We start from the raw sequence: 22,865 nt of genomic DNA, 5'->3' as shown, positions 1-22,865 counted from the left end.
CACCAGGTGAGTGAGTTGGTCCAAGAGCAGGTATGATACTGTGATGAGGTGATTTGCCAATGCTGACTTGCTTGGGTGAAGGGTTGAGGAGAATGCTGGCAATGGAGCATGCAGGAACAATGTTGTGAAGAACCAATTGGATGATGGCCAGATCAAGCATTCAGTGACCTGCAGCTGCCAGGTACCTGCTCTGATTTACATGTCAGGTATTTGTGCCATCCAGAGGAAAATTGGAAGTGGTAGGTAGGTAAAGGTAGGTGAGGTTTTAATGAGACGCAAATATATGGAAAAAAGGAAGCCAATGGCAAGATCTTGAAATTAGCATCTAAGGCTCAAGGATAAAAATCGCAAAATGTTTTGTTCGATATCATGATTCCTTTTTATTCTTCCCACATTTTCCAATTTTCTCAACGTGGTTCATGTCACATCAGGGAGGGGAAATTCTGCCATTCTCTAACTTCTCATTCCTTCCTTTTAAATCATTCTTGAATAATTTTAAATTCTATACGATCTTCTAATCTACCACTAATATTCACAGAACTGTGCAGATAGTTATCTATCTTGATAACTATCTTTAACCACAGTGCATAATTTGTACACAGACTATTTCCCACACTGAAACATATTCTTACTGAGTGCAATGAAGTATCTCCTTAAGTTTTTGTCTCTTGACTATCGTATTCTTTAACTTGTCTTTCACCTTCACTGTCTTTACATCTTTGAAATTGCCTTTATTAAAGTTTAAAACATTCGTCTCTTCACCCTCAAACTAAATAAAATTCATGCTGTCATCTTTGCTACTTAGAGGCTTTTAACGGAAGTCCATTCATTGATCCTGTCATTACATATCACCTGGTCTAGAATAGTCTGTTGTTTGATTAGCACTCGAATAAGCTAGTTGAAGAACATGACCAGAATGGAATCTCAGAACTCAGGTCAGGGTAAACACAGGGCACACAACTCATATCTCAGTGGTACTGGATATCCAATCAGACTTTCATAGAGAGTCATGCAGTAAGGTAAAACTAGTAATCGGGAGTGTAAACTTTCTGTATTTGAGCCCCCAAATAATATTCACCTCTAACAATGCACACCCCTAACAATATTTATCCCTACCCAAAATGTTCATCCCCTGACAATGTGTTCACCCTTCTTGAAAACGTTTACGCCTACCTAACAATGTTCACTTAACCTTCCACTTCCAACAATGCTCAATCCCCATCTCCACAAAACCTGAACTCCTCAGGATCTCAACAAACATTAGTGACTGAAGTTCAGTTGGTCACCAGTGCCCCTATCAGAAGATTCAGGCCATTATCATATTCCAATTTGTTTGCAGGCATTCATCATCTTTTATGAACTAATTTAGTGCCTATATATTCATAAGTGTTACATGAAAATCACCATTTTAATTACTTACCAAAACCCATATTCCAAACTGACTCAATAGTCGCTGATCATTTTTATCATCATCCTTGTTATCATACTCCATATTGTCTAAAGAAGGTTGGGATAAGGACAATCCCATTTGTCTTCTTCGATTTAATTCAAACTCCCGCTGCTCGGCATGATATTCAGCTTCTTTTAGCAAACTGCAGTAAAACAAGAAAAGATGCAATTGCTAATAAAATTTTCATTTTTGGAATTAATATAATCCTATCTGAAAGAGCAGCTATAGCAAGAAAAGGTCCTCTCAACAACTTTATTTTGATCCTAACTATCAGTCATTCCCCTAGTAATACAAACAAACTTTATGTCAGTACTAGGTACATTAAGAAGGAGTCCAAAGGCCATTTTCCCAGCTCAAGGAAAGATTATCTCTTATTTCTTGCATTTCTTACGGAAAGGTGTTTAGCCCGTATGTCTTCATTGCTCAGACCTTTGAGGAAAGGAGTTTGGACATCATGTTGAGGTTGTACAGGATGTTGGTGAGGCCTCTTCTGGAGTACTGTGTTCAGTTCTGGTCTCCCTGTTATAGGAAGGATATTATTAAACTGGAGAGGGTTCAGAGAAGATTTACTAGGACGTTGCTGTGATTGGAATGTTTGAGTTATCGGGAGAGGCTGGATAGGCTGGGAGTTTTTTTACTGGAGCTTGGGAGGTTGAGGGGTGACCCTATTGAGGTTTCTAAAATCATGAAGGGAACGGATAAGGTGAATGGCAGATGCCTTTTCTCTATGGTGGGGGATTTCAAGACTAGGGGTACATTTTTAAGGTGAAAGGAGACATTTGAAAAGGTGATGATGGGCAACTCATTTTTTATAGGGAGTGGTCCATTTGTGGAATGAACTTCCAGAGGAAGTGGTAGATGCAGGTACAGTCACAACATATAAAAGACATTTGGATAAATACATGAATAAGAAAGGTTTGGAGGGATATGAGTCAAGCGCAGGCAAGTGAGACTAGTTTAGTTTGGGATTATGGTCAGCATGGGCTGGTTGGACCGAGGGGTCTGTTTCCATGCTGTATGAATCTATAAATACATTTCTGATCCTGACCAGACAATCAAATGATACAGAGAAGGCATTTAGTATTTCCTAATAGGAGTTGGAAAAATAAAAAACACACAAAAATATATGTCACCAGAAGATAAGGATTTCACCAAAATGTTAAAAAATTCTTTTATTACCTAGGAAACATAGAACGTAGATCAGTATAGCACAGTACAGGCCTTTGGCCCTTGATGTTGTACTGACCTGTTATCCTACTCTAAGATCAAATTAACCTACTCACCCTTCATTTTACTACCATCCATGTGCTTCTAAGGGAGTCACTAAATGACCCTAATGTATCTGGCTCTACTACCACTGCTGGCAGTGCATTCCACACACCCACCACTCTCTGTGTAAAGAACCTATTTCTGACATTTCCCCTAAACCTTCCTCCAATCACCTTAAAATTAAGACCCCTCATGACAATCATTCCCACCCTGGGAAAAAGTCTCTGTCTATCCACTCTATCTATGCCTCTCATCATCTTGTACGCCACTATCAAATCACCTCTTATCCTTCTTTGCTTCAATGAAAAAAGCCCAAGCTCCCTCGACCTTTCTTCATAAGACATGCCCTCCAGTTCAGGCAATATCCTGGTAAATCTCCTCTGCACCCTCTCCTAAAGCTAGGGATTTTCAAAAACTTTTAAGAAAGCAATACACTTTCTCAGTTGTTCACATCAAAATTGGTGGGCTGCAACAAAGAAACTAATTCTGGCAGGTTTGATTAAACAACTATAACAATTTTTTTAAATGGGGACTGATATGAGTTAATTAGCTTCATGGATTCCTCAGAGTTCTTAATAATGAGGTAATTTTCGGGTAAATACATTAAATGTTATTTAAGGTGTAGACATTACATTTTGCATCAGAGGGATTACAAATGCAGAAATCAAAACTTTAAAAATTAATTTAAATAATAATTTTCATTTACGTATCATTTTAACAAAACAAATTATTTACAGGAGTATAATTAAGGAAATATTGATGGTGAGCCACATGAGGTACTCAAATAAGTGACTAAATGCTTAACCATTAGAAAATATTAGAAATGATAGTACAAGTTTCTTTCAATACATAAGGAACAAACGAGAGGCAAAAGTAGAAATTGGGCAGCTCTAAGTTGATGCAGGAAGGCTCGTGATGGGAGATAAGGAACTATCTGAGGAACTTAATAAATACTTTGTGTCAGTCTTCACAGTGGAAGTCGTGAATAATATCCCAACGATTAAGGAGAGTCATAGAGTCATAGAGATGAAAAGCATGGAAATAGACCCTTCGATCTAACCCGTCCATGCCAACTAGATATCCCAAACTGATTTATTCCCACCTACTAGCACCCAACCCATATCCCTCCAAACCCTTCTTATTCATATACCCATTCAAATGCCTTTTAAATGTTGCAATTGTACCAGCCTCCACCACTTCCTCTGGCAGCCCATTCCATGCATGTACCACCCTCTGTGTGAAAAAGTTGCCCCTTACGTCCCTTTTATATCTTTCCCCTCTCACCCTAAACCTATGCCCTCTAGTTCTGGACTCCCCCACCCCAGGGAAATGACTTTATCTATTTATCCTATCCATGCCCCTCATACTTTTGTAAACCTCTATGAGGTCACCCCTCAGCTTCCAGGGAAAACAGCCCCAGTCTGTCCAGCCTCTCCCCATAGCTCAAATTCTCCAACCCTGGCAACATTTGTAAATCTTTACTGAACCCTTTCTAATTTCACAACACCCTTTGATAGGAAGGAGACCAGAATTGCACGCAATATTCCAACAATGGCCTAACCAATGTCCTGCACAGGTGCAACATGACCTCCCAACTACTGTACTCAATGCTCTGACCAATAAAGGAAAGCATACCAAACGCCTTCTTCACCATCCTATCTACCTGCGACTCCACTTTCAAGGAGCTATGAACCTGCAGTCGAAGGTCTCTTTGTTCAGCAACATTCCCTGGGAGCTTACCATTCAGTGTATAAGTCCTGCTAAGATTTGCTTTCGCAAAATGCAGCACCTCGCATTTATCTGAATTAAACTCCGTCTGCTACTTCTCGGACCCACTGGCCCACCTGTTCAAGATCCTGTTATAATCTGAGGTAACCTTCTTCGCTGTCCACTACACCTCCAATTTTGGGGTCAAGGGGCAGAGTTGAGTTTGGTGGCCATTACAAAGGAGAAAGTACTTGAAAAGCTAAAAGGTCTAAAAATTGATAAATCTCTTGGCCCGAATGGGCTACATCCTAGAGTTCTAAGGGAGGTGGCTGAAGAAATAGCAGAGGCATTGGTTGTAATCTTTCAAACATCACTGGAGTCAGGGAAAGTCCCAGATGATTGGAAAAGCACTGTTGTAACCCCCTTGTTCAAGAAAGGATCAAGACAAAAGATGAAAAATTATAGGCTGATAAGCCTAACCTCTGTTGTAGGTAAAATTCTAGAATCCATCATTAAGGATGAGATTTCGAAATTCTTAGAAGTACAGGATCGAATTAGAACAAGTCAGCATGGATTTAGTAAGGGGAGGTTGTGACTGACAAACCGGTTAGAATTCTTTGAAGATGTAACAAGTAGGTTAGACCAGGGAAACCAACTGGATGTTATCTACCTAGACTTCCAAAAGGCCTCTGATAAGGTGCCTCTCGGGAGGCTGCTGAGTAAGGTGAGGGCCCATGGTGTTCGCAGAGAGTTAGGATAAAAGGTTCTTTTTCGGAATGGCAGCTGGTGACAAGTGGTGTCCTCCTGACTTCAGTGTTGGGGTCGGAGCTGTTCACTTTATGTATAAATGATATGGACAAAGAGACTGGGGGCATTCTGGCGAAGTTCACCGATGATACAAAGTTAAGTGGACAGGCACTTAGTTCTGAGGAGGTGGGACAGCTACAGAATGATTTAGAGAGTTTTGGAGAGTGGTGGAAGAAATGGCTGATGAAATTCATAGAGAGCAAATGTGAGGTCTTGCACTTTGGAAAAAAGGACACAGGCATGGACTATTTTATAAATGGTGAGAAAATTCATAAAGCCAAAACACAAAGACTTCTGGGAGTGCCAGTACAGGATTTTCCAAAGGTTGACTTGCAGGCTGAGCCCGTGGTTAAGAAAGCAAATGTAATGTTGTCATTTATCTTAAGGGGGTTGGAATGTAAACGCAGTAAAGTGCTACTGAAACTTTATAAAGCTTTGGTTAGGCCCCATTTGGAATACTGTGTCCAGTTTTGGGCCCCACACCTCAGGAAGGACATATTGACACTGGAGCATGTCCAGCAGAGATTCACACGGATGATCCCTGGAATGGTAGGCTTAACATTTGATGATCGACTGAGGATCCTGCGATTGTATTCAATAGAGTTTAGTAGGTTGAGGGGAGATCTAATAGAAACTTACAAGACAATGCTTGGCTTAGAAAGGTTAGACACTGGGAAATTGTTTCCATCAGGCAGGGATACTAGGACCCGTGGGCACAGCCTTAGAATTAGAGGGGGTCAGTTTAGAACAGAAATGAGGAGACATTTCTTCAGCCAGTGAGTGGTGGGCCTGTGGAATTCATTGCCACAGAGCGCAGTGGAACCAGGACGTTAAATGTCTTCAAGGCAGAGATTGCTAAATTCTTAATCTTGTAAGGAATTAAGGGATACGGGGAGAGTGCAGGTAAGTGGCATTGAAATGCACTTCAGCCATGATTGAATGGCGGAGTGGATTCGATGGGATGAATGTCCTTACTTCCACTCCTATGTCTTATGGTCTAACCAAAGAAGTAGGTTTTAATGAGGATCTTAAAGGAGCAGGGGTTTATAGGGGGAGAAGTTTAGGGAAGGAATTGAAGAACTTAGGGCCTAGGACCGAGCTGAGGACAAAATTGAACCAAAAGTTTAAGACTAACAGCATAAGTATAAATTTTTTGAACTGATTAATTATAAACCATGCACTTTTTTCTGAAATAGTTAAGCCTATTGGTATAATATAACTATAATTAATCAAATATGGCAGAATATGTATTCGTATTTCATTGGGAAGATCAAATTTTAAGGATTAATATTATTGATTACCTGACTACTGATTCCACAGTACAGACCAGCTCTTCTGCACCACATTCTCTAGTGTTCATTGGAGGGGGAGAAGTCTGGTACAGGTGAGTCTCTGCAGCAGCACCAATCTCACTGCTGTGGTGATTGTAATGACACCTTTTGCAATAACGCACTGGCCTGTTTCCATGACGACCACAGCATCCTGCTGAGAAGCAGGTAACAATGGCTCTCCTAACATGCGAGCTACAATTCTTATGGGGAACAAAACTTTCATGTTAGTTAAAAGAGCCACAAGTTCAATTTTTTATTACTAGAAAGTATTCTTTCGGCTTACAAAATACTAAACTTTCAAACAACACCATCTGGCAGATCAATAATTTTGGATGAGTTCTAATATCTTCTTTCCTGTTGATGAAACATTAAAGATCCTTAAAATTAATATCTGCTTGCAATATTTTAAAATGCCATTTGGTGTTAGTTGTACTTTCAGACAGTCCCCTTAGGTACTGGCCAAACTCAGCAGCAGTCTAGCCAAGGCAGTATACACAATAAAAAATAGCAGTATCTGTAAACTGAGAAAATCAGTCAACATTTCAGAATTATGTTCTTACAGTTCTGATAAAAGTTAAATAAACTTGAAATCTTAGCTGGTTTTCTCTGTACAGCCTATGACTGATGTGCTGAATGGTTCCAGCGTTTTCTATTTTTTTCAGATTTCCAGTATTCCCAAGTGTTTTGCTTCTAAGTTAGCGCGTGTTTTAAGTCAGATTTGTTTCCAGCTTGCCAGCATAATTTTCTTCATCGAAAAGAAAAAGGAACCTGGATTTATAGTTATCCTATAAATTAGCACATCTTCACATTTTGTGTTCTCAACAACTGAATTAATAGAAAACTGAAGCCTTGGTGAAGTTAAATTTATAAACACAATTGCAAGACTAAATACTAAAACTCATAAATGTATTTTCAATCTCAAGTTACCTTCTCTCTTCATCCTGTTAAGGTAAACAAAATATGTCAGGGTATTTAAAGGCAAGTGAAAGTTCTCTCTCCATTTAATGCAACTCAAATTACCTTTCAAAGCACTCAAAAATCAACAACTCCATTGAGAGCAGTCCTCTTTAGTATCTTCTTCGATCCAAAATAGACATAATCAGGATACTATGAGGTACCAAATGTAAGTAACTCCATGAACAACCAAGATTTGGAATGAAATAATTAAACTGTAAATATAATCAGCTGGCCAGATTGTTACTGGTGTATAATGTCACCAGTGCAGCTCCAGATATTCTCTTCTAATTTTACTATTCCATCTAACTCCAAGGGACCATCAAATACTCTGAATCATGTAAGTTTGCTTAATGAAACAATTCATAGGAACAGCTGCCAGGTGCTCCTTTTCCATGCAGTTTAACTTGAATTAATTTCATAGTGGGTTAAAAAAAAATCAACTATATTTTGATTTTAGAGCTAAAAGGGGAGAACAAGGATGCTGCTCGGACAAAACAAAATGATATTTGCATCAACTGGTCAGGTTGTATCCTGTGGTCGTTCCCGATCAGTTGATGCAAATATCCAATTAAACTATTTTTTTTTTGTCCGAGCAACATTCTTGTTCTTCCCTATTAGCTCTAAATTCAAAAATATATTTTTTTTACCCACTGTGAAATTAATTCCAGTTAAACTGCAGAAAAGAGCTGATAAATTTAGTACCTTACAGGATATCGGATCACAGCTTTGCTGACCCATCCCTATTTGTATTGTGACCCCTACATTCTCTGGTCATTGCTCCTCACTTAATGATGTGAAATCACTTCAAAAACATTTACTTAGAAGTTGATGTTAGTTGTTGATAAAGCATCTGAAGTAAAACAAATCAAGTGATCTGAGTGATTTAAAGAAATAAGTAAAGAAATAGATTATTACCAAAAGGACTAGAGTTCCTTAATGTTATTTGCACCAACTAGAAAAAGTACAATCTTACTACAAATAATGAAAGGAAATTCACTGTCCTTCCATTCTACCCTCCCCCACCATCCTCTATAAATGGAAAACAAGCAGTCAGTACAAAAAAACTTTAAGATTATGCTCTGTTGGTGAAAATAAACAAACGTTCTATCATTATTGGTTTATCAATGTGTCATTTAAAAACGGCACAATTCTTCATTGCTTCGATTTTTCCTACAGTGAGGTTTTTATGGTTATGGTATTTCTCAATATTTCCTGATGGGGAAGAAAGGTAATCAGAAGGGAAATTTGAATAGTTCATTTCTCAGGCTGCTTCAAATGCTCATTTCCATAACAGTCCTTTTTAGAAAAGATGACATATCAATTTGGTTTGTTGCACTGTCTGTCATGAAGATAATTTTTTTTGATAAACAGACATCATAGATAGTGAAGAAGGCTTTTGGTATGCTTGCCTTTATTGATCAGTGCATTGAGTACAGTATAAGAGTTGGGAGGTCATGTTGCAGCTGTACAGGACATTGGTTAGGCCAATTTTGGAATACTGCATGCAGTTCTGAACTCCCTGCTATAGGAAGGAAATTGTGAAACTTGAAAGGTTTCAGAAAAGAATTACAAGGATGTTGCCAGGGCTGGAGGGTTTGAGGTATCGGGAGAGGCTGAATAGGCTGGGGCTATTTTCCCTGGAGTGTCAGAGGTTTAGAGGCGACCTTATAGAGGTTTATGAACTCATGAGGGGTAAATATACAAGGTTCTTTTCCTGGGGTGGCGTGAGTCCAAACTAGAGGGCATAGGTTTAAGGGGAGAGGGAAAAGATTTAAAAGGGACCTAAGGGTCAACTTTTTCATACATATTTGGAATGAGCTGTCAGAGGAAGTGGTGGAGGCTGGTACAATTACAACATTTAAAAGGCATTCAGATGGGTGTATGAATAGGAAGTGTTTAGTGGGATATGGGCCAATTACTGGTAAATGGGATTAGATTTATTTAGGATATCTGGTCGGCATGATGAGTTGGACCGAAGGGTCTGATTCATGCTGTACATTTCAATGACTCAATGGTGGGTGGTGGGAGCACTGCAAGGTAAGAGTCCCAGCAAACAGTAGATTTTCTAGATTTATAGCTGTTCTTTGAAAATACCCTTACACCTCTTTTTGGAATTTTAGTTTTAGTATTGTTTTTAAATTTAACCTCACCAAGACACTAATTGTCTATCGATTCAACTTTAGTTGAGAGTTATAGGTTGCTTCTAAATCTAGGATCCCTCTTCCTCTTGGTGAAGAAAATTAAACTTACAAGCTGGAAACAAACCTAACTCCATCACACACACTAACAAGACACAACGTAAAACTGGAAATCAGCAGTTTGTGGATCTGTGGGAAAGTTGGTGAACACATTATTCATCACAGGAAAACAAATAGCAATATCAATATAATGGAATATTTCCTCTTTTTTGCATCAGAGTCACGATAAATTATGCAAAAGGAAATACAATGAAATTGTTTTTGAAAATAGCAATAGCACTTATTAAAAATTTAACAAAAGAATCAATAGCCACTATTATATGATTATTTATTCAAATAACTTGCTGATCCTCTACCAACATTTCAAAATGACTTCGGGGTGTTATGAATCCAAGAAACCGAGTGCAAAAAGAGAACAGGAATCTTCATATCATATCAAGACATGTATTGATACACAGGATTACAACATCTGTTAATTGTGGCTATTCTATATCCTAATACAATGGATATGCAAATACCAAAAACATTGAGGACAATCCTTTGGAGGAAAAGCCTTGGATTGACAAACATATCTCATCAATATTAAATTCCTTTCTCTTAAAGGATATAACTGCATTAAATGCATCTCTTTGATGTTGAATAATATGAAGCAGTAATTGAGATAAATTCTGCTATTATGGCCAATGTAGCCACACATTAATCACAAATATCTCCATTAAAAAAGTATAATTTGTCTCATCCTTAGACATTATTAGAATACCTCAGAAAACTAGATTTAACATTCAAGTTAATCAGTATGTTCTAAGTTGAATTTAAAATTACACATTCACAACGTACGATTAATTAATTTTGTTTATCTTGCGTATTTACTTCAATACTATATTTTAAATGCTTTTTTGCAAAAATGCCAATGAAAACTTTACTTTTCAAAGAAAGGATTATAATTTAAAATGAAATGTATTTAACAAGTTAACAAAAAAGGAATAGAAAGCTTTTTCAGTTGGAGAATGATCAGTACAAAATCAAATAGTCATTACGTTGCATTTTCAGCATGAGGTAAAACCAACAGCACATTTTTGTAGAGCAAGCGATTTTCTATGATTCCTTCTTTTTTATCACAAATGATATTTAGTTATCATTTTACCAAATGTAATTAACTTCTCAAACAGCTTGTCACTGCATAATTTCACACAATTTCAATAAGTAAGTTACTGCTTCATAAAACAGCACACCATAATGGTGACATGATAGAAGATAATTGTATTCAACATAATGTGCATTTATTCTCTATTCAAATCAGTGGCTATTATATTTTTTAAATGTTTTACAAGCTGGGCTAGCTAAGTAATTAATTTTCATTCTGCAAGACAAACTGAATGGTAAATACTGAAAGCAAAATACAGAAACATCAACAAGAAGCACAAGAAAGGCACATATTTGACATTTTCAACTCAATGAAGAATGCACATCCAGCTTCTCCAGAGGCCTAATGCTTGTACAACCAGCCACAGTGTAAGGACACTGATGATTTGTTAGAAACATTGACCATGATTGCAATTAAGATTTTCAATGCTTCAAGCATTATACTAGACAGCAATGTTGAATAAATTGCATCAAACAATTATTGCAATATTTGAGTTGCATCTAATTCTAAAACCAAGGGCTGAATTATATTAGCATTGCAAATTGGGAAAAAACATTTTTTTCCCTATGGGAAGAACAAAAACATCCATTCTGTGCAATTCCCTTCGGTCACTATTTACAAGAAGGGTTAAGAACAACAACAAAGACTTATTTTTGTTGTAGATCCTTGTATTGTAGTAAAGCACCAAAGATATTTTACCAAAATATTTCAAAACAAACTATAAACTAAGAATGATATTAGGAGAAATTAGAGTTTTTTTTTGTTTATTCATTTGAAAGAATAAATGGTCGGGCCAGCATTTTGTGCTCATACATAATTGTCCCTTATAAGGGTGATGATTAGATTACTTACAGTGTGGAAACAGGCCTTTCAGGCCAACAAGTCCACACCGACCGTGGGAGGAAACCGGAGCACCTGGAGGAAACCCACGCAGACAATGGGAGAACGTGTAAACTCCACACAGTCAGTCGCCTGAGGCGGGAATTGAACCCAGGTCCCTGGCGCTGTGAGGCAGCAGTGCTAACCACTGTGCCACCGTGCCACCCCTAAATGATGAGCTGCCTTTTTCAACTACTGGAGTTCTTAGTGTGTAGGAACACCCACAATGTTATTAGAAAGGAAGTTCCAAGGTATTGACTCAACGATGGTGAAGGAATGGCAATATGGCTCCAAGTCAGGATGATGTGTGATTGGAGCAGAAGTTGCTGCTGGTAGTGTTTTTACGCATCTGCTGCCCTTCCCTTTTCAAATGCTAAAGCCTGTAGGTTTGCTGTTGTAGGAAATTGGTGAATTGTTGTAGTGCATCTTGTAAGCGGTATATGCTGTTGCCACTGTCCATCAATGATGGACGGGGTATCAATGAAATGGGTTGCGTTGTCTTGGATGGTGTCAAACTTAATGTGTGTTTTTGGACGAAGTTAAAAGTGTTTTTGGAGCTACACTAATCCAGGACAGTGGAGAGTATTCCATCACAGTCCTGACTCATGCCCTGTAAACTGCTCAACCATTGGGGAAACAGAAGATAAGTTTCTCGTCCAGAATTCATGGCCTCTAACCCACTCTTGCAACTATCGTATGTATATGGAAGGACCAGTTCAGTTTCTGGTCAATGGTAACCCCCAGAATGTTGACAGTGGGAGATTCTGCAATGTTAAACCCAACAAAAGCTCAGGGACACTGGTGTTAGATTCTCTCTTATTGGTGATGATGTGGAGGCGCTGCGGTAGACAAAGTAAAAAATCACATAATGCCAGGTTATAGTCCAACAGATTTATTTGGAAGCACTAGCTTTTGGGGTGCCGTTCTTTCATCAGATAGCTGATGAAGGAGCACCCCTCTGAAAGCTAGTGCTATTAAATAAACCTGGTATTGTGTGATTTTTAACCTTATTGGTGATGGTCATTGTCTGGTACTTGAACAGCATGAATGACAACAAAAAGCATGATCAAAGGTTGGTTTTAAGCAAGGTTTTAAAGAAGGAAAGGTACAGAAGCACAGATCTGTTGAGTATCCCAGAGCTTTGGGCATCAACAACTGAAGGCGAACCAATCAATGGTGGAGTAATTAAAATCAGGTATATTTAGAAGGCCAAAGTTAGAGGAGGAGAAAGTGAGAACTGCAGATGCTGGAGATCAGAGTCGAGAGTGTGGTGCTGGAAAAGCCTCAGCAGGTCAGGCAGCATCCGAGGAGCAGGAGAATCAATGTTTCGGGCATCAGTACTTCATCAGGAATCTTGCCCGAAATGTCAATTCTCCTTCTCCTCAGATGCTGCCTGATTTGCTGTGCTTTTCCAGCACCACACTCTTGACAAAGGACAAGTGCAGATATATGTGATGCATATTCTGATGGAATCGAAAAGTGTGGTGCTGGAAAAGCACAGCAGGTCAGGCAGCATCCAAATGGCAGAAGAGTCATTGTATCAGGCATAAGCCGTTCATCAGGAATTGCGGGGATGGTAGCTAGGAAGGCGATAGGTCAATACAGGTGAGTGGTCGGTGGTGATGGTTACGAGGGAGGGTAGAATGGATAGGTGCGAAGGTACCTGTCCATCTTCTTTCCCACCTATCCACTCCACCCTGCCCTCCAACCTATCACGCCCACCTGTATCTACCTATCGCCTTCCCAGCCACCTTCTCCTCCATCCCCAAGGGGCATCATGTCGTGGGCCAAGGATAGATCATCAAGGGATGCAAGGGAAGGAAGAGACACCATTGCCAGTGATTTTCTGGCAATGAGTAAGCAATTAAAAATGGAACGAAGTGAAAGCAGTCCCACAAAAGTGGAGAATCAGGATGTCTTGTTGTATTGTGATAGTCTCCCTACCTCTGGACTAGGAAGCCTGGATTCAAGTCCCACCTGCTCCAGAGGTGAATAACAACATTTCTGAATGGGTTCATTAAGAAAAGCTGGTTAAATAAAAAAATAATCAGAAGTGGAGAATCATTCAACGAGGTTGATATGATCAACTGTGCCAAAGGTTGCAGACAGACCAAAAGGGAAAGTTTACTTTTGTCACACTACCATAGGATATAATTTGTGCTTTTGATGAGAGCCGTTTTGGTATTGTGGCAGCTGATTTAATTCAAACATGGAGTTCCAGGAAAATTGGAAATGGATTTGGGAGGCGGGTACATGACTTTGGAGATTGTATGGTAATTTTAAAGAATGGTGAGGTCAAGAGTTGATTTTTGAGGCGTGATGACAATACACTTAGAGGATAGGGGTACAAGACCTGAAGAAACAAAACCATTTATAACACCGGAATCAGGAGGGAAGCTCATCTGTACTTTAAGCAGGTATGGTTTAAGGGAGTGACTTCTGAGATTCATGGATAACATGAGCTTGGAAATGGCACAAGAGGAGAAAAACTGTAGAAAGATTTAAATTCAGGGTTAGAGCATTGCATGCATTATGGGATATTTGGCCCAGTGTGCTGGTAGAAAGGAGAGATGCAGCAGAGGCAGCTGAGTGGATTGTCCTGATATTCGTGAGGACACCCATGAGCATCTATTATTGCTGGAGGTGAAGGTGAGGGGAATCAGAGGAGAGAAGTTTTAGAGAATGTTTTACAGTAAATGAAACTTAGAGGTTACCTCTGCATTCCAGGTTAATTCTAAAACATTGAGCATTTTTTTAATAGATTCCCCACAGTGTGGAAACAGGCCCCTCGGCCCAACAAGTCCACCATGCCCCTCTGAAGACTAACCCACACAGACCCATTTCTCACCCTTATGTTTACCCCAGACTAATGCACCTAACCTACACATCCCTGAACAATATGGGCAATTCAGCATGGCCAATTCGCCTAACCTGCACGTTTGGATTGCAGGAGGAAACCAGAGCACCCAGAGGAAACTCATGCAGACACAAGGCGAACATACAAACTCCAGATAGTCAGTCACCAGAGGCTGGAATTGAACCCGGGTCCCTGATGCTGTGAGACAGCAGTGCTAACCACTGAGCCACCGTGCCATTTCCAGCAGATGATAGCAGGATCACAACAGTGGTCTAGTCAAATCTAGCAGAGAATGGCTAAATCTGTTGTTCAGCATGTCCTGTATCCTGTGAATTTAAGGGAGTGGAAACGAGGGCCACACCAAGGCTACAGTAAGGGTGGGTAAGTGTAATGGTTTTAATTGGAGTAAGTACATCAAAGGTAAAGGTAAAATTGCAGTTTTACAAATCAGTAGTTACAGAAATGTTATGGTGAATGAAGCACCAGAGACTAGACAATGGGATTTTGAAAATGCAGTGAATTGGAGTATACATTTTTCTTCCAGGGTGTACAGAAGGCAGCAGACTTGGAGTATGAAATGGGGTTGTGGTTACTGAATGATTTACAAAAGTGATCAGAGATGCCTTATTGAAATTGATAAGGCGGAACTGTCAAGACTACATGAAATGGCAAGGCCAAATCTGTTTAGGGATATTACATGGAGAGAAATTTCAAAAAGACAAGCAGGTGGGAAATTCACAGTGGAAGGTATATGATGAAATCATCTAGGATAAGAAATTATTTGGTGCAAAAGCTGGAGAGGAAAGCGGTGTGGAAATATTTTAATTGCACTTGGGAGTACAATGAAGAATAAGGATTTTAAAGAGATGTGAGATGCGTGTTGAATAAGGTGAGAAATGTAAATGATAAGAAAGTGACAGAAGAACTGAGAGAATGAGGCCAAAGGTGAGACCTGAGATCTGCTAGCCACTGTGATGGTTTCCCCTAACTTACCTCTCCATGCTTCCAGCTCACTGCCTTTATTCCTGATGAAGGGCTTTTGCCCGAAACGTCGATTTCGCTGCTCGTTGGATGCTGCCTGAACTGCTGTGCTCTTCCAGCACCACTGATCCAGAGAGTGTGATAGTCTTGGCGAGGTAAATATAAAAGATGCAGCCAAGTGGGCTAGATGTCATCACCCCACAGGCTAATTTCTGTTAACGTCATGGCGTTAGAGCAATCTATCAAAATAAGTTCATTAATGGCAAACGCTTTGCTACAAGTCACTGCACTTTTTGGATGGTAATTTGTAGAAGGCTGGTAAGAGAAGATCTGCTGCAGAATCCACAAGGTCAGTGGAAGACAAATTGGACAGGAAGAAAATTGACAAGATTACTCCCTTCTGGATTGACTGACAGCAAGACTGTCAAGAAAGTATGATGGAGCAATTCATGTTTTTGCTCAATACTGAGTATGCCAAACTTCATTGAAGAATGCCAAGTCAGGCAGAAAAGGAATCTGTAGGCTTAATCAAGAGAGATTGAGCTTACAGCAACAAGACAGCAGAAAGTCAAGGAATGATATAATGAAGGGAATTGAGAAATGAAAGGAAGCACAACAACATAAGGGAATCTAAAAAGGACAAAAAGAAAATAAATTAAATAGAAAAAAAATGAAAATAGGGTAATGGGCTCATGAATTAATATGCCTTCTCTTTTGTATTACAGCACTTTTTGAACTGAGATATCAATCAATTTCAAGATACCTAATGGCAGAGAGAAACATTTGCACCTGCAAAAAAATTTTGATGAGGACTTCATTTGAACCAGCTCTAATGGTTTTGTTACCTTGGGGTGCCATTACTTTATTTTTAAATCTTGTACCCCTACACTCCCGTTTTGTTTGACAATGAAATATGCATGATTGTGTGATGTACTGCATGAAGCTCCTTCTACAACATTGATTCTGTGAAATTCTGCACCAAAGTTGACTCAAATACATTTAATCAGAGCTATTAATATTGATTAAATTATAATGCTGATACACTTGCATGAAATATAACTTGCTTTTGGCTTTATAAAACAGTAAGCCAGTGTTTTGGACACAGTCAGCCTTGGACTGCAGTTGCAATAAAATTCAGCCCTATGTTCTGTTGTATTCCTTTTACTGTTAAATATTGAGCCTCTTTTCTAAACAATAGGATTTGCTGTTTCACATTTAATTGCCTGAAACACCGAGAAATTCATGAATGCATGTCACAGCATAAGTACAGTCTGCAGCCTGGTGATCAAACAAACTATTGCATGATGGGATGAGCTGGCAGAAGTGCACCAATCGACCATGAGATGAAAAGCACAACCACTGTAAAATTTCCACCAGATTACAAACTGGTCTTACCTTCTTCTGACAAATAGCCGAAATTTCAGCTGTAAAGGTGAACATATGCAACGAATCAAAATGAAAAGTATTTTGTAATCACTGCTGGGAACTGGTCTCCGCAAAACTTATACTTTCTGCAAATAAATATATCAATGGCAATAATTTCAATTTTTTAATGAAGAAAGCAGAAGTAAGGACAAACCTGGTGTAAAACAACACCAAGACTATTTAACACTGATTAACAATGGGACCTATTTAAACATTCAAACATTTTGATTGTGCAGTGAGAAGAGAAATGGCCTGAGGCGTTCGAATTGTAGGTCTGTACCACAAGTGCACTGCATATCACATTAGTTTGGACACTATAGTTATTTGCCTGAAATTGTCATTGAGCCCAATTCTAATTGTAAATAAACAGTCAAATACCATCTTTGAAAAATTTGTTTGCAACTAACCATGTCATTTGCAGTGCATACTGAGATCAGTTTTCTCAGACATACAGCAGCTAAACCTGTAGTTCTTAAAGAGACAACTGTCACCTATCTTTCAAATGGTAAGGTTTAACACTTAACTACGTCATCAAAACTGCAGGTCACCGACAGTCACTGTTCACTTTATGCCTGATTGCCTCAGGACCGTAGTCAGCTAAGCATCTCAGCTGATAGATATTCATTTACTATTGTATTGCTACCATTCTTCATTAAGCAAATGCAGCAGGAAATGTGCTGTAGATCATCCAATTTGTAAACTAACATCTGATCTCAAGTGACTATTTTAGGAATATTTGGTTTTCATAATTTAGTATGTCTTAAGGAACATCAGGGCAATATTTTCACCAATGCCCATTAAATGTGACATTTAAAATAAGTCAATGGGGCAAACATAACCCGTCATTTTTCTCCCCTTTTCAGTTATGTGCTTCTGAATTACAAAGGAACCTCGATTATCTGAAGGACACAGGCAGGGAGTATTTTGTTCGGCTAATCGAATGTCGGATAGCATAGTTTAGCCGAGCATTGGGACTTGCGAACTTGCCAGATAATCTGAAATTCAGATAATTGAATGCCAGATAATCGAGGTTCCTCTGTATATAGTTCATGAGTTACAAACAAATTCATGCCACTGGTTATTTCTCTGTAATTGCTCTTACAGCTTTGGGAATCACTTATCAAACTACTATTGCCATCTGTGGTTGATTATTTCTAATACATCAAAACAAAGCAAAATGAAAATGGTTTGAATGCAACATCAGTTTATATCTTTCTTTAATCACAAAAGCATAAAAATGAACAAGAAAACCCATCCAATCAAGAAAAGTCTATACTGAACCACTGGGTTATACATATTACAAATAATTTACAAAAAAGCTAATTTTATTGCAATCTGCCAGTGAATAAATAACAAAACAAAGCTTTACTATCTAGTCAACATTACATCAACGGTTTGTATACAATTCCACATCTCTATCAATTTCCTGGTTGTTGACAAAAAAGACCTAATAAATATGATTTTCATCATAAACTGCTTACATGTTTGTATTCAAGGCTTTCTTTCACCTTTCTGCTGATAAATCACAGTTTGTAATGCCTTTGTCAGTAGTTACTCTTCCTACATGACGATAATATATATTTTAAAATTAAACATGACTAAATAAAATGTCTGAACCATAAACAGCTTGACAAAACAGTCAAATTAAAATGAATGATTGGTATTAATTTCCCCATGCCACATCTGACAGGAATTGGTGGAAAGGTAAATTACACAATACTTACAATCTTGTTCCTGCCAAGGTCTGGTGATCACTATTTTGATGAGGCCTTGCTTGAGGGTCCAGGTAATTTTGAAGTACCAATGGTGGCACATGTACTTGACATGGGATACCCTATCCTGCCAACACTAATGGAAGAGCTGCAGGCCCTTCAAAACAACTGAACTATTTTTGTGCAGCCAGATATTCCAGCTGTATGATCCTCTGTTCCTCATCTCTTGGACTAGCTTCTCTTTGTTCCCATCTAACTAACCTGCAGTGGTTCAGTTGCACATTGAATAAACAGATTTCTTGCCCCTAGCAACCAGCAGATGCTCCAAAAATGCAAAATAATTCCCCGGCATCATGGTAATGAGGCCAGAGTATGGAAAGGATTCAGAATTCTAATACCACCATAAAATTACCAGGTAAATGTAACATGATGTCACAAGTTTTTAAGTCAATCTGTTTATCTATACCAGAAATTTACTTTGTGCAAGAAATGTGTAGTTAACAAAAATGTGAAACAGGTTTAATAATTTATTAAACAAAGGTTTATAAATTGGCATTAGTATATGATTATGCTCTCCAGAATAGCTGCTTGTTATAAACATCCCCTCTCAAATCAGAAAATGTTTTTTTTCTACATACTGCTGTCTTACAAAGAGATTCCTAATGTATATTTCCTTTCTCACTAATCTATAATATCACAGTTTGTTATAAAATGACATACACAAACAACAATTTCACATTTCATCTGCAAATTAATGCCGACAATTACATCTTACTGGGGTGTTAACAAGGATTAGGCAGCATCCAAGGAATAGGAAATACGACGTTTCGGGCATAAGCCCTTCATCAGGATTCCTGATGAAGGGCTTATGCCCGAAACGTCGAATTTCCTATTCCTTGGATGCTGCCTAACCTGCTGTGCTTTAACCAGCAACACATTTTCAGCTGTGATCTCCAGCATCTGCAGACCTCATTTTTTACCCCATGTTAACAAGGATTTTCAATCCAAAACTCACCTTGTGGTAGCAGAACATCAATTAACCATTCAGATTGGATTCTGTTGGAAGAAAAATTGAAGTAAAAAATAAACAAACTTACAGTATCCAAAAATACACAGGCAGGTTCACATTTGTGGCAGACTTTTTCTTCCAAACTGAAAAGGAAGGCATGCTGATATACATATACAACTAACATGATAAAAATATTGACAATTATTATTCTATTCAAAGAATGGAGAAGGACAGAAAAGTTTCAAATAAAGACTGCTGCTTTGTGGTGTTGACTTTAATACTTTTCATATTTTCCCTTAAACTTTTGGCTATATAATAGTGTTGTGGTGTAACAAGTATTAGTTAAATAAATGGTACTCACCCTGCAATCTTCTGACTGCATTCTTCACACAGGTATAATGGAGGTGGCTTTTCACCTAATGCCACAGAAATGGATGGATCTATGCACATCTTTAAAAGAGAAATTTTAAAAAACCTATAATTTAGTTAACCACATCAAGCAAAATGTTCAACAGAATTCAAATCATAATAACTGAAACTTGCTTCATTAATGCAACATAGTTTCCTGTTGCAAGCTATAATTTCAGGAAAAATAGCCAAATAGTCATAGCCTCAAATCAAAATTATCACAAAATTCTAATGAAACAGCAGGAGGCCTTTTGCTTCATCCTATTTGCACCGACTCTGCAAATGAGTATCCTGGCTTTATGACATTCTCTGTTTCAACCTATCCCCTTCATGAACTCATTTCTCCCTTACTCCATATTCTGTTTCAAAGTTTTGCCCTCCTCCAATTCTGGCATCTTGTGCACCCCAATTTCCTGCACTCTACTATTGGGGGTACCATTAGTTCCTAGGCAGGAATTTATTCCATAAATGTCTCTACTTCTCTTTCCTCCTTTAAAATACTCTTTAAAACCTATTAGTTTACCAAGGATTGGTCTGCTTCATAAGTCCATAAGATATAGGAGCAGAATTAAGCCATTTGGTCCACCAGGTCTGCTCTGCCATTCAATCATGGCTTATATGCTTCTCACCCCCATTTTCCTGCCTTCTCTCCATTTCCCTTCAACCCATTACCAATAAAAAATCTGTCTAACACCTCCACAAATTATTCACTGTCCCAGCATCCACTGCACTTTTGAGTAGCAAATTTCACAGATTTACAACCCTTTGGAAGAAGTAGTTTCTCATCAACTCCGTTTAAATTTGCTAACTCTTATCCTAATATTATGCCCCCTCATCCTAGAATGCCCCACAAGAGGAAGCCTCCACTCCACATCTATTTTATTGACAACTGATATTATCTTGAATCCCTCAATTTGATATTTGCTCATTCTTTTAAATTCCAGACAGTATAGGCTTATGCTGTTCAATCTCTCTTGATATGACAAACTCGTCATCTCTGGAATCAATCCAGTGAACCGTCTCTGAACTTGCTACAATGCCATTACATTTGTAAGAGTCTTATTTCCTCATTGCAAGTTACCATCCTGCCTATTTTTGTGTCGTCTTCAAATTTGGCTATCGAGCATTCTATCCCTGAATCCAAGTCGTTAATGCAGATTGTAAATAGCTGGGGTCCAAGAACCAAACCCAGTGGCACCCCACTAATTACATCCTGCCATCCAGAAGTTTTTAAAAATTTGTTCCAACTCACTGTCCTCTGTCCATCAGTCTTCAGTCATCTATCCAAGCTAATAAATTATCCCTAATCCCACATGATCCAACCTTGTGAATTAACTTTTCGTGCGGGACCTTATCAAGTGTCTTCCAGAAGTCCAGATAAATTACATCTACAGCATCTCCATTATCCAGTGGTGTTCCACAGGGATCAGTGCTGGGGCCACTATTGTTTGTGATATACATAAATGATTTGGAAGAGGGCACTGGTGTTCTGATCAGTAAGTTTGCAGAAGACACGAAGACTGGTGGAGTAGCAGAAAGCATAGAGGACTGTCAAAGAACACAAGAGATTATAGACTGGAGAGTTGTGCAGAGAAGTGACAGAAGGAGTTCAATCCAGGCAAATGTGAGGTGATGCATTTTTGAAGGTATAATTCTAGAGCGAACTATACTGTAAATGGAAAAGCCTTGGGAAAAGTTGATGAGCAAAGAGATCTGGGAGTTCAGGTCCACTGTACCCTGAAGGTGGCTGCATAGGTGGATAGAGTGGTCAAGAAGGCATATGGTATGCTTGCCTTCATCAGACGGGGTATTGAGTATAACAGCTAGCAGGTCTTGTTAAAATTGTAAATGACTTTGGTTCGGCCGCATTTAGAATACTGTGTGCAGTTCTGGTCGCCACATTACCAAAAGGATGTGGACACTTTGGAGAGGGTGCAGAGAAGGTTTACAAGGATGTTGCCTGGTATGGAAGGTGCTAGCTATAAAGAGAGGTTGAGTAAGTTAGGACTGCTTTCATTAGAAAAAAGGAGATTATGGGGGGACTTGACTGAAGTCGACAATATCATGAAGGGTATAGACAGGGTGGATAGAGGTAAGCTTTTTCCCCAGGGTGAGGGATTCAATAATGAGAGGTCACACATTCAAGGTGAGAGAAGAAAAGTTTAAGGGGAATACATTTAGAAAGTACTTTACACAGAGCGTGGTAGGTGCCTGGAACGCATTGCCAACAGAGGTAGTAGAGACAGGTACGGTAGATTCATTTAAGGTGCTTCTGGACAGATGCATTTGTAGGTGGAGAGCAGAGGGATACAGATCCTTAGGAATTGGACGATAGGTTGAGACAGTGGATTTGGATCAACACAGGCCGAAGGGCCTGTTCCTGGGCTGTAAAGTTTCTTAGTTCTTAGTTTCAACCTTTCATTATGGCCTCTCCAGGCACACAATTGTTTTATTGAATATATACTGGAAGTATTTCTCCAGGGTTTCTGTTTCCTTTAAAATGAGAAAAAAACCTTTCAGAATAATTTCTGATCAATACAGTTTTCATTAATTGTGTTTTTTTCTACATGCTCCATTAAAATAGACTGTTTTCACTAAATGGTCATTGACTTTGCATAGTTAAATAGATTATCATTTAAAATATTTATGAAAGAGTGCTTCCTCACAGTCTACAAGCTAACCTGCTACCCTTTCTAGAGTCAGATCTCCTACCACCAGAATCTGATCCCAA

At 38.7% G+C, this 22,865-nt stretch overlaps 1 protein-coding gene across 3 annotated transcripts in view; it reads right to left on the bottom strand.

The window, feature by feature from the left end:
• Positions 1 to 22,865, bottom strand: part of LOC132818384 (protein unc-79 homolog) — a 213,267-nt gene that overhangs the window by 155,548 nt on the left and 34,854 nt on the right. For all 3 annotated transcript variants that reach the window (XM_060829360.1, XM_060829361.1, XM_060829362.1), the window contains 5 exons: positions 20,088 to 20,176; positions 19,733 to 19,773; positions 16,976 to 17,004; positions 6,535 to 6,764; positions 1,421 to 1,592 (listed from right to left, as the gene is read on the bottom strand). In XM_060829360.1, coding sequence (XP_060685343.1) covers positions 1,421 to 1,592; positions 6,535 to 6,764; positions 16,976 to 17,004; positions 19,733 to 19,773; positions 20,088 to 20,176 — 561 coding nt within the window. The remainder of the gene's footprint in view (positions 1 to 1,420; positions 1,593 to 6,534; positions 6,765 to 16,975; positions 17,005 to 19,732; positions 19,774 to 20,087; positions 20,177 to 22,865) is intronic.

Source organism: Hemiscyllium ocellatum, chromosome 8, assembly GCF_020745735.1.
Source record: "Hemiscyllium ocellatum isolate sHemOce1 chromosome 8, sHemOce1.pat.X.cur, whole genome shotgun sequence".
NCBI lineage: Eukaryota > Metazoa > Chordata > Chondrichthyes > Orectolobiformes > Hemiscylliidae > Hemiscyllium > Hemiscyllium ocellatum.
Note: the sequence above shows the minus strand (reverse complement) of the source record. Positions and strands in the feature narration are given on the sequence as shown.